Genomic DNA, 12,132 nt, shown 5'->3' with positions numbered 1-12,132 from the left:
GAAAAAAGTATGTAATCACTTTTATAGATGACTATACTAGATATAGTTATATTTATTTAATTCGAACCAAGGATGAAGCTTTGGAAACTTTCATTCAATATAAGAATGAAGTTGAAAATCAACTTGGTAAGAAAATCAAGAAACTTAGAAGTGATAGAGGTGGTGAATATGAATCACCTTTTGGTTAGTTTTGTAAAGAATATGGAATAATTCATCAAACCACCGCTCCTTACTCACCTCAGCAAAATGGTATTGCTGAAAGGAAAAATAGGACTTTAAAAGAAATGATGAATGCCATGTTAATAAGTTCTGGATTACCTCAGAACTTGTGGGGGGAAGCAATACTTTCTGCTAATTATATTTTAAACAAAGTACCTCGAAAGAAAATAAATCAAACACCTTATGAATTGTGGCATGGAAGAGTACCATCCTACAAATACTTAAAAGTGTGGGGGTGTTTGGCTAAAGTGGTTATTCCTAGTCCTAAAAAGACTAAGATAGGTCCTAAGACCATTGATTGCATTTTCATTGGTTATGCCAAGAATAGTAGTGCATATCGGTTTTTGATTCATAAATCAGAACATTCCGAAATGCATGTAAATACTATTATTGAATCTCGGAATGCATCGTTCTTTGAACATGTATTTCCGAATAAGATTGGACAGGAGACTAGTAATAAGAAAAGATCTTTTGATGCTATTACTAGTAATGATCAAGAACATGATCAAGAACAAGAGTTAGATCAAAATGAAGAAGAGGAACCTAGGCGTAGTAAACGTGCTAGAACCTCAAAATCTTTTGGTCCAGATTTTCTAACATATATGGTAGAAAATGAGCCTTTAACTTTTAAAGAGGCTATGTCCAGTCCTGAAGCTCCTTTATGGAAAGAAGCTGTCAGCAGTGAAGTTGAATCCATCTTGCAAAATCACACTTGGGAACTAGTGGACTTACCACCAGGTTGTAAACCTCTTGGATATAAATGGATTTTCAAAAGGAAAATGAAAGCGGATGGATCAATTGACAAATACAAGGCAAGACTTGTAGTCAAAGGATTTAGACAAAAAGAAGGTCTTGATTACTTTGACACGTACTCACCGGTTACTAGAATAACATCCATAAGAATGCTAATTGCCATTGCATCTCTATACAATCTAGAAATTCATCAAATGGATGTTAAAACCGCTTTCTTAAATGGTGAGTTAAATGAAGAAATTTACATGGAACAACCAGAAGGGTTTTCTGTTCCAGGAAAAGAAAAGAAAGTGTGTAAATTGGTTAAATCATTATATGGTTTAAAACAAGCACCAAAGCAATGGCATGAGAAATTTGACAAGGCAATGATGTCAAATGAATTTAAAATTAATGAGTGTGACAAATGTGTTTATATTAAAAACACAGATAAAGGTTATGTCATTGTATGTCTTTATGTAGATGATATGCTCATCATAGGTAGTAATAATGATATGATTAAAACTACCAAGAAAATGTTGAATAAACATTTTGACATGAAGGACATGGGCATTGCTGATGTAATACTTGGTATGAAAATTACCAAAACATCAGAAGGATATGTTTTGTCACAATCTCATTACATTGAGAAAATACTTGACAAGTTCAGCAAAGATGATGTTCATCTAGCTAGAACACCTGTAGATGTTAATTTGTATCTTTCTAAAAATGTACAGGAAAGTATTTCTCAATTAGAGTATGCCCAAATTATTGGAAGCTTAATGTACTTGATGAACTGCACTCGCCCAGATATAGCTTATGCAGTAAGTAAATTAAGTAGATATACGAGTAATCCGGGAGTAGAACACTGGAAAGCAATTATAAGGGTTCTAAGATATCTCCAATTTACTCGTAACATTGGGCTGAATTATACTAGATATCCAGCAGTACTTGAAGGATACTGTGATGCAAATTGGATATCGGATACTAGAGACTCGAAGTCCACCAGTGGGTATGTCTTTACTCTTGGTGGAGCGGCTGTATCTTGGAAATCTTCCAAACAGACTTGTATTGCTAGGTCTACTATGGAATCTGAATTCATAGCTTTAGACAAAGCTGGGGAAGAGGCAGAATGGCTTCGCCACTTCCTTGAAGATATTCCAATATGGCCAAAACCGGTGCCTGCTATATGCATACATTGTGATAGTCAATCAGCAATTGGTAGAGCACAAAGTCATATGTATAACGGTAAGTCACGACACATTCGTCGTCGACATAACACCGTAAGACAACTACTCTCCAATGGAATTATTTCCATAGAATATGTTAAGTCTAAAGACAACATAGCGGATCCACTAACCAAAGGGTTAGCAAGAGAGTTAGTTGAGAATTCATCGAGGGGAATGGGACTAAAGCCTATTAAATAAGAGTTACCACAACGGCAACCCAACCTAGTTGACTGGAGATCCCAAGATCTAGGTTCAAAGGGACAACCGAGTTGTGATTGACTCAGAAGGATCACTGTGGAGTCCAACTCCTACCCATTTCTATGATGATATAAGTGATGTCTGCAGCGATTTAGGTTAAGTAATACTTTTAATGATTCTTATATCTAGGTAAACCTAGTGGAGTATGGCAGGATACTTTTCATAAGAATTACCTATATGAGTATGAACTGGGCCGGTTCTATGAGATTTGTGAAGGGCTACAATTCTCTAAAGCACTCATGAAGACCAGGTTGTTCAGGGCCAAAATGAACACAATAGTGAGAACTAAACTGTGTCTGGGAATATACTGTGTGAGTTCTATTGTCTTGGTTTACATAAACGGCTGAACAGTTCAAGACATCATGTTCACTGGTTAGCTAGTAAATCCGATAGTGTCTCACAAGGGAAGGTTCAAAGCCAAAAGCTACCTATCCTTTGCAGAATATTTTCAATTTCTGTACTCTCTGTATTTACATCATGTTGTTGCATTTTCTCTCTGTCAATTTCATTCATGTGGGGGATTGTTGGAAAATTTATAAATTTATAAAGAGGTAGTTTTGAATTGAAATAGACTCTATTTTGAATGAAAGGGTGTAACCTTTCATGGTGTCTTTTTGTTTTAAAAGAAGGGTCTCTATTTTGAATGAAAGGGTGCAAACCTTTCATGGTGTCTCTTTATTTTAAATGAAGGGGTATGTCCCTTCTTCATACCTTTTCAATTCAATTTGAATAGGTGCCAACAAAGCCTATATAAAGGCAGCCCCATTCCAATTTTGAGGATTCCAAAAAAAAAAAATTCATTTTCCTTGCCTTCATTTTTCTCTCTTGCGTCCTTTATTCTTCATATTTAGTTTTAGAATAAATTAAAGAGAGTATAGATCACAGGTTTGGTTCGCCGAACAAATTTATTTGAAGTGCTTCTATAAATTTGTGAAGATCATTGTATCCTGGGAGATAGACGCCATTCAACCGTAAGCACCGTAGCGGGGCGAATCTGTCTTAAGGACAGAGTGTCACACACTCGACTTGGTCTTAATTTTGTTTGAGTTCGATAAATAAATCCGGTATGTTATTTATTTATTTTGTTTGAATTTATTTCAAGTTTTTTTTATTTTACACAGAAGATTGTTCCAACACAATTATCATACCATAAGCTTGTGGAATTGTTATTGTTGATGAGCCATTTTGAATTTTAAATAAATAAATAAATTGATATCATTTTATTATGACATTAGAGCGATTGTTCTGAAAGAATTGCAAAAAGTACTGATGTAAAAACAGAACATGTCACATTTTGAGTTTACCAATATGTTTTGTGAATTGTTTCTGGTTTAAAGAAAACTTATCAATTATGATCTAATTCCGAAGTCGACAGAATGATAATAAAATGGTTTCCATCTTTGAATGGGTCGAACTACTGAATACAACTGATTTCTGTAGCTTGTGAGTAGCTTCCTAGTAAGTTATTTGTTTTTATAGTCAATTAAAATTAAACTAGTGTTTTTCCAAAAAAACAGATAGATTGAATTAGTAAAATTTTCAGAACCAACTTGGATTATTAATCCTAGGTAGATGACTACAGATCAAAACAAATCAACATGTCAAACAACTTGCTAATTCCAAGCTTTTTGAAATTTACTATAATCTATGATTGTGAGAAGTCACCCAAGATCTATCTCAGATTCTCAATTTCAACTGTCAAAAAAGACAACATTAAAATTGTCAGTCATCTAAAGCAAGCCCTTCATAGATTCAACATATATTTAAAAAGAAAATTTATGCACAGTAACTGAAAGGAAAGATGCAGGAACACCTAAGAAGATTCAGTGTGAAAATTTTAGATTGGCACTTGGAACCTAAGAAGAGCTGAATGGGAAAATTTTAAAAAGGCACTTGAGTTTGATGGAATCTGATTTATTCAATAAAACTTAAGATTGAGTAGGCAACAATTTCATCATCTGTATGCTTCTGCACCTGTTAATACTACTACCATAACATAAATACTTCAAATGAAAATAGAAAAATTGAGAGCTTACTATTGAGCCTCTAGCATGCTAATTGTCACCTCATTGCTGGAATAACTACTCAATGTTTGAGAAGGATAGTTGACAGTGTTAGAACTCCTACAAGTTGAAAAGGCTGGTTCCTTGGGTGATGGAATGGAGGCGTTTTCATTGCTCAACATGAGAACTGCATCATACATTGTTGGTCAATCATCTAGAAATTCTTGAACACACAAAAGCCCCACAGCAACACTCTTCAATGCCTCCTTAAAGTTGCATGTATCCTTTATTGAGGATCAATGAACTCCAAATAGCTACTTTGTTTCCAATTCTCCCATGCATTTACACAGTAAAGAGTCAAAGCCATCAAAATTAAAATTTCAAAACTAATTATCTTATATATCCAACTAACCAACAACCGACCTAAGAGGATAACCAAAGAGACAAAGGATACTTACCCATCCTAAAAGGGTTAGTGAGAGTTTGGTGAGATGAAAACTAGTGTTTCTCTTGCCACTCATGATCCCTGACATTAACACTCCAATGCTAAATACATCTGATTTTTCAGAAAATTTACCGTACAAGCATATTCTGGTGACATGTAACCGCTGCATCACAAATTGAAATGACAATGTTATCAACCATGTTGATGAAATAGTAGTGGTAGCATCAGTACAAATAAGGCTATCTCATTCAAAATTCATACAAATGTGAATATCTGCTATACTTACTATGTGCCAACCACCCGCTTGGTATTTGCTTCAATTTGATTTATTCCAAAACTCCTTGTAGTTCCAAAGTTCGAAATTTTGGGATTCATTGCTTCATCCAACATAATATTGTTTGCTTTTAAATCCCTATGAATGACTTTCAATCTAGAATAATTGTGCAGGCAGATTAGACCTTTTGCAATCCCTTCTATGATCTGGAAGCGTTTTGTCTAGTCCAGATTGACTTGCTAAGAAGGATCTAATGGAAAACTAATACTAAATTAGTGATGGATTGAAAATCAGAGACTATAAAACTTATAGAAATCGTCTATCAAAAGTTTCAGAAAAGAGGTAAACATGTGTACAAAATAGCAATTTGTCTAGGCTTCCATTGCACATATACTCATACATCAGTATCTTTCCTCTTGTTCAAGACAGTAACCCAAAAGCCTAATGAGATTTTTATGTTGGGAGATTGGCAATTAAATTCAACTCATTCATAAACTCTTCTGAGGGGGTAATTTGTGTGTAAATTGGGTCAAGCTAGGCATAAGGTCGCGCAACAGAACGAGATAGGAGTTTGAATAGCCCGGTGTTGGGCTTAACGAATTCTATACCGGTTAGAGATGTTGTTAGGGCTGGGACCTAGCTAATGAAGGAAGTCCTTTGGCGGACTAAGGTGTTGTTCGTAAAGAGGGCCGAGCTATGTGTAGCTCGGCAAGTTGCAATCCTGTAGCTAGGAACATCACAGCTCTGCCATGTTATGCACAGAGCCGAGATAGCTTGGTAGGCTCCAGTGACAGCCAGAGTATAGGGTTTTGACCAGCTCACTTGGTTGGCAGTGAGTGGGTGTTATTAGGATGGACATTATCCTTGGGCATGAGATTCTTAGGAAGACTCTGCTAAGAAGAGTTAGAGTCCTACTAGGATCATACTAGGCGGAATCTATTAAAGCTCATAACATAACCTATGCATAGGCATTGCAATTCTTACTCTCAAATACACAGAGCTTTTGTGTCTACTGTCTATTTACTGACTTAGGCATCAGAAAAGTTTTCGGTACACACCAGCCGGTTAGCTCATGTTTGTGTTTTGAGGTAGCAAAGCGACGACATTTTGAGAAGTGCAAACTTGGTCAACAAGATTATACGAGAAGATTATTTTGTGCTCGTACAATTGGCGCCGTCTGTGGGAACTATCACAGAGAACAAACCTTTTAATTGAGCTTTTCTTCAACTGATTTTAATAGCGCACAACGAAGACTTGCCTCAGTCTGCTGTCGATGGACAAACACTTGAAGGGGACAAGAGGCGCAAGGATTTGCCTTTTGTTTCGCCCATGACAGAGTTAGACCCTTAGCGACGGAACCCTCATAGGGGCGTGTGGGAAAAATGGGGCTTTGGCCCTCGTCACTCTCAAAGCCTAGATGGACAAATACGAAAGATAGATGCCCGAGTTCTAGAGGATCGCATAAAAGAGCAAGACGAATTAATGGCAGCAAACATGGAGGCCATGAAAAACCAGATGAAGGGCAAAGATGTGGAAAGGGAAGAGATCCGCGAAGGTAGAATGCGTTCTCGCCACTTAGGGGATCGTAACAGGTGAGTCACATAATTACAATCTGAAAGCAGAAGCCTCAGGACAAGCAACACATAATCAAGAACCTCTAAGACTCGTCACTCCAGACCTGAGAGAATGAGGACTGAAAGGTTTTACATGGAGGGAAGCAATTATCAACCCTCTCATACGCATAAAACCACTACTCAGCACACCGAGTTGGTTAGGTCGGCAGACCTGTAGACCGTGCTAGAAGAAAGGGCACGAAGGAGAGAAAATGCCCAGGCATGCAACCCCCAAAAGGTCTTTGCTCTACAGCAGCTCGCTCTCTGGACACATGGAAGTGTCGAGGTTGGAATGCAAATGTCGCACCTTTGCTTATGAACCAGCAGACAAAATGTTAGCAAGGTTGCAAAGCGACGACATTTGGAGGAGTGCAAACTTGGTCAACAAGATTATACGAGAAGATTATTTTGTGCTCGTACAATTGGCGCCGTCTGTTTGAACTATCACAAAGAACAAACCTTTTAACTGAGCTTTTCTTCAACTGATTTTAATAGCGCACAATGAAGACTTGCCTCAGTCTGCTGTCGATGGACAAACACTTGAAGGGGACAAGAGGCGCAAGGATTTGCCTTTTGTTTCGCCCATGACAGAGTTAGACCCTTAGCGACGGAACCCTCATAGGGGCGTGTGGGAAAAATAGGGCTTTGGCCCTCGTCACTCTCAAAGCCTAGATGGACAAATATGAAAGATAGATGCCCAAGTTCTAGAGGATCGCATAAAAGAGCAAGACGAATTAATGACAGCAAACATGGAGGCCATGAAAAACCAGATGAAGGGCAAAGACGTAGAAAGGGAAGAGATCCGCGAAGGTAGAATGCGTTCTCGCCACTCAGGGGATCGTAACAGGTGAGTCACATAATTACAATTTGAAAGCAGAAGCCTCAGGACAAGCAACACATAATCAAGAACCTCTAAGACTCGTCACTCCAGACCTGAGAGAATGAGGACTGAAAGGTTTTACATGGAGGGAAGCAATTATCGACCCTCCCATACGCATAAAACCACTACTCAGCACACCGAGTTGGTTAGGTCGGCAGACCTGTAGACTGTGCTAGAAGAAAGGGCTCGAAGGAGAGAAGACGCCCAGTCACGCAACCCCCAAAAGGTCTTTGCTCTACAACAGCTCGCTCTCTGGACACATGGAAGTGTCGAGGTTGGAATGCAAATGTCGCACCTTTGCTTATGAACCAGCAGACAAAATGTTAGCAAGGTTGCAAAGCGACGACATTTGGAGGAGTGCAAACTTGGTCAACAAGATTATATGAGAAGATTATTTTGTGCTCGTACAATTGGCACCGTCTGTGGGAACTATCACAGAGAACAAACCTTTGAATTGAGCTTTTCTTCAACTGATTTTAATAGCGCACAACGAAGACTTGCCTCAGTCTGCTGTCGATGGACAAACACCTGAAGGGGACAAGAGGCGCAAGGATTTGCCTTTTGTTTCGCCCATAACAGAGTTAGACCCTTAGCGACGGAAACCTCATAGGGGCGTGTGGGAAAAATAGGGCTTTGGCCCTCGTCACTCTCAAAGCCTAGATGGACAAATATGAAAGATAGATGCCCGAGTTCTAGAGGATCGCATAAAAGAGCAAGACGAATTAATGGCAGCAAACATGGAGGCCATGAAAAACCAGATGAAAGGCAAAGACGTGGAAAGGGAAGAGATCCGTGAAGGTAGAATGCGTTCTCGCCACTCAGGGGATCGTAACAGGTGACACATAATTACAATCTGAAAGCAGAAGCCTCAGGACAAGCAACACATAATCAAGAACCTCTAAGACTCGTCACTCCAGACCTAAGAGAATGAGGACTAAAAGGTTTTACATGGAGGGAAGCAATTATCGACCCTCCCATGCACATAAAACCACTACTCAGCACACCGAGTTGGTTAGCTCGGCAGACCTGTAGACCGTGCTAGAAGAAAGGGCTCGAAGGAGAGAAGACGCCCAGGCACGCAACCCCCAAAAGGTCTTTGCTCTACAGCAGCTCGCTCTCTGGACACGTGGAAGTGTCGAGGTTGGAATGCAAATGTCGTACCTTTGCTTATGAACCAGCAGACAAAATGTTAGCAAGGTTGCAAAGCTCGTCGTTCGTTCCGACTATAGAGAACGAACCATTACCCTTGGGCTTCCACAAGCCTAAGTTCACAACTTATGAGGGGAAGTCAGATCCCTACATGTACTTTCACTACTTTCGCTAGGTTATGGTCATACATAGATGGAATAAGGCTCTAATGTGTATCTTGTTTCTATCAAGCTTAGGTGACATAGGCTTGACTTGGTTTGAGAGGTTTCCAGAAGGTAGCATCGCTTCATGGGCACAACTGGAAGAGGCATTTGTCACTAGATTCAAGACAAACACCAAAACTCTGGTTAAGATAGACCAGCTACTCATCATTGACATGGGCGAGAAAGTAACGCTGAAGGCTTACAATAATAGGTATTGGGAGACCTTCAATCAGATATACGATTATCCCACCAACCTAGCTATCGCACAGTATAAGCGGGGTTTGCCAGCAGGCCATAAATTGAGGGATTCAATGACAATGACGCTACCTCTCACAATGGAAGCCTTGATGGAGAGAGTGCACCAGCACATCAGGGTAGACGAAAATGGCGTTCGCGCCAAGGTAAAGTCTGGCACAACAGCGATGTTGAACAAAAAGCCTGCGGCAAAGGTTAACAAGGTTGGCCGGGATGACCAATCGAACAAAAATGGTTGAGGGGGACGACCAAACGATGAGGACTCCCAGACAAGGAGATTGAGAGTCCACACCGCCATCACCACGGTGTTCAAGAAGCCTGTCTACCAGATTCTTAGCAAGATACATAATGAACCCTTCATTCGGCGGCCAGCCAAGTTAGAAGAAGCGCAAAAGGGCTACGACAATAGATATCGATGCACCTTCCATGATGAAGTGGGGCACTGAATTGAAAATTGCATGCCACTGAGGCAGTATCTGGAAGAGTTAGTAGCTGCGGGCCACTTGGACCAAAACATTGAAAGAAGAGCTCAACCAGCTCCCCAAGACTACAATGAGCCAGATGGGATGCCATTCGAAGGTCCGCCTCAAGGTGTAATCAACGTGATACATGGGATCATCAAGCCTGAGCGAGTTTGCGAGCTTAGAGGAATGATAAAGAAAGCAGAGCACATGAGGGAAGTATTGAGTGTACAACCAACTGTGAAAAAAGGGAAGACGGAAGCGAAAAACGTCATCTTGTTCTCTGACAAGGACATAGCAAGGTTACAAAACCCTCACAACGACGCGCTAGTGGTTACTCTACACATCAAGAATTTTGACATCAAGCAAATCTTGATAGACCAAGGGAACTCGTGCGAGATAATGTACTATGGGACCTTCAAACAACTCAAGTTGGAGGACAAAGATTTAGCACCCGCGACATCTCCCTTGGTCGGTTTCAACTCTATACTAGAATGGTTAGTTGGTAAAATAATTTTGCTGGTCAAAGCTGGGACAATGACGAAGCAAGTGGAATTCTGGATGCTGAAAGTCCCTTCCACTTATAACATTATTTTGGAAAGAGCATGGTTGCACGCTATGCAAGCGATAGCATCAACCTACCATCAGGTGATGCAATTCCCTAATGAAGATGGAATGATTGAAGAAATCTTGGGAGACCAAATCATATCCAAACAATGCTTCATGACGTTGAATAGCAACCGGGCTGCCAAAGGGTTCGTGCAGATGGTAGAGGAACCAGAAAACAATGAGCTGTTCATAGATGTCGGCAAGGTAGCCAAACAAAAGGCAGTGGAAGATCTAGTGGAGGTAAAAATAGAAGAAAACATCCCAAAGAAGTTCTTTTTTCTTGGCTCATCTTTGTCCAGCATCGAGAGAATAGAGATCATGGAATTCTCGATCTCTAACATTGAAGTGTTTGCCTAAACGCCATATGACATGCCTGACATTGACCTAAACTTCATCTGACATCAACTTAAAGTCAACCCAACTGCCAGACCAATTATACAGTGAACTCATCAATCGGCAGTTCATCACGCCAAGATAGTAGCTGAAAAGGTAAGGAACCTGCTCTAGGGAGGGGCGATCAGAGAGGTTCACTATCCTATGTGGATCTCCAACATTGTGGTGGTGCCAAAGAAGAACGGCAAGTGGCGCGTTTATATGGACTATAAGAAGGTGAACAAAACATGCCCAAAAGATAGTTTTCTTATAACCACAGATAGACCAACTAGTGGACCTAACTGTAGGTCACAACTAACTTAGCTTTCTCGATGCATATCATGGATACCATCATATCGCTATATATGAACCGGGCCAAGAGGTTACATCATTTACAACACCTAGGCGATTGTATTGTTACAAGGTCATACCCTTTGGCCTAAAAAATGCAGGGGCAATATTCCAGCGCATGGTCACCAAAATGTTCGAGCCATTGTTAAGTAGAATAATGAAAGCTTACATAGACGACATGGTGGTCAAGAGCAAGAATAAGGGAGACCATCTTAAAGACCTGGCTGAGATTTCCAAATTTTGAAGACCCACAAGTTGTGATTAAACATATCCAAATGCGCGTTTGGTGTGGGGTCAGGTAAATTTCTAGGCTTTCTAGTAACCAACTGAGGTATAGAAGTTGATCCCTCTCATATCAAAGCCATTTAAGATCTAGATAGGCCCAACACAGTCAATGAACTACAGTATCTCATGGGCCTAGCTGTCGCGCTAAATCGATTCATAAGTCGGTCATCAGACAAGTGTCGACTGTTCTTCCAGGCACTCAAGGCCAAGTTCGAGTGGGATGATGAATGCGACCAAGCTCTCGAGAGCTTAAAAGCATACATGACATCTCTACCACTATTGGCAACCGTTGTACCAAGAGAGGAACTTTTTCTATACTTGGCAGTTTCCCAACATATAGTTAGCCCGATGTTGGTACACGTCGAGGGAATACAACACTTGTCTATATTTTATGTGAGTAAGACATTGCTAGGTGTCAAAACGAGGTACTTACCTTTAAAAAAAATTGCCCTTATCTTTGATGATGGCTTCAAGAAAATTGCCGCACTACTTCCATACCCGCATCGTGATCGTCTTAACAGTCTTCCCCTCAAAAGCCTTGTTTGAAAGAGCAGACTTTTCTAGGCGAATATTGAAGTGGGCCTTGGAGTTAGGGCAGTTCGACATCAAGCTCTAGTTGAGAACCACAATAAAGGCCCAAGCTTTGGCAAACTTTGTGGTTGAGTTTGCACTAGGAAATCATTGGGTGTGTTTGGTTTGGTTTGGGGAGATAAATTTTCAAAAAAGATTTTGAGGAGAGAGTTTAGAAATTTTTTTGATTTGTTTGGTTGTATATTTTGGAAATAGTCTTGGAGTAT

General features: G+C 40.1%; 1 protein-coding gene across 1 annotated transcript; it reads left to right on the top strand.

Annotated features, from left to right (window-relative positions):
* The first annotated feature begins 7,519 nt into the window (after positions 1-7,519).
* On the top strand, positions 7,520-10,684 carry LOC114298216 (uncharacterized). Its single transcript, XM_082885689.1, has 3 exons — positions 7,520-7,617; positions 8,992-9,460; positions 9,731-10,684. Exons 1-3 carry the CDS (start codon positions 7,520-7,522, stop codon positions 10,682-10,684), a joined length of 1,521 nt encoding a protein of 506 aa, XP_082741815.1.
* The last annotated feature ends 1,448 nt before the right edge of the window (positions 10,685-12,132 follow it).

Source organism: Camellia sinensis, chromosome 8 (genome assembly GCF_055761805.1).
Source record: "Camellia sinensis isolate YWXY chromosome 8, ASM5576180v1, whole genome shotgun sequence".
Taxonomy (NCBI): Eukaryota; Viridiplantae; Streptophyta; class Magnoliopsida; order Ericales; family Theaceae; genus Camellia; species Camellia sinensis.
The sequence above is the reverse complement of the archived record's forward strand: the minus strand, read 5'-3'. Positions and strand labels throughout refer to the sequence as shown.

Coding starts and splice junctions, on each gene's coding strand:
- LOC114298216 (XM_082885689.1), top strand. CDS start 7,520: ATGGAGGCCATGAAAAACCAGATGAAGGGCAAAGACGTAGAAAGGGAA. Junction 7,618..8,991: donor CACTCAGGGGATCGTAACAG/GTGAGTCACATA, acceptor GGTCATACATAG/ATGGAATAAGGCTCTAATGT. Junction 9,461..9,730: donor CTGCGGCAAAGGTTAACAAG/GTTGGCCGGGAT, acceptor CCACTGAGGCAG/TATCTGGAAGAGTTAGTAGC.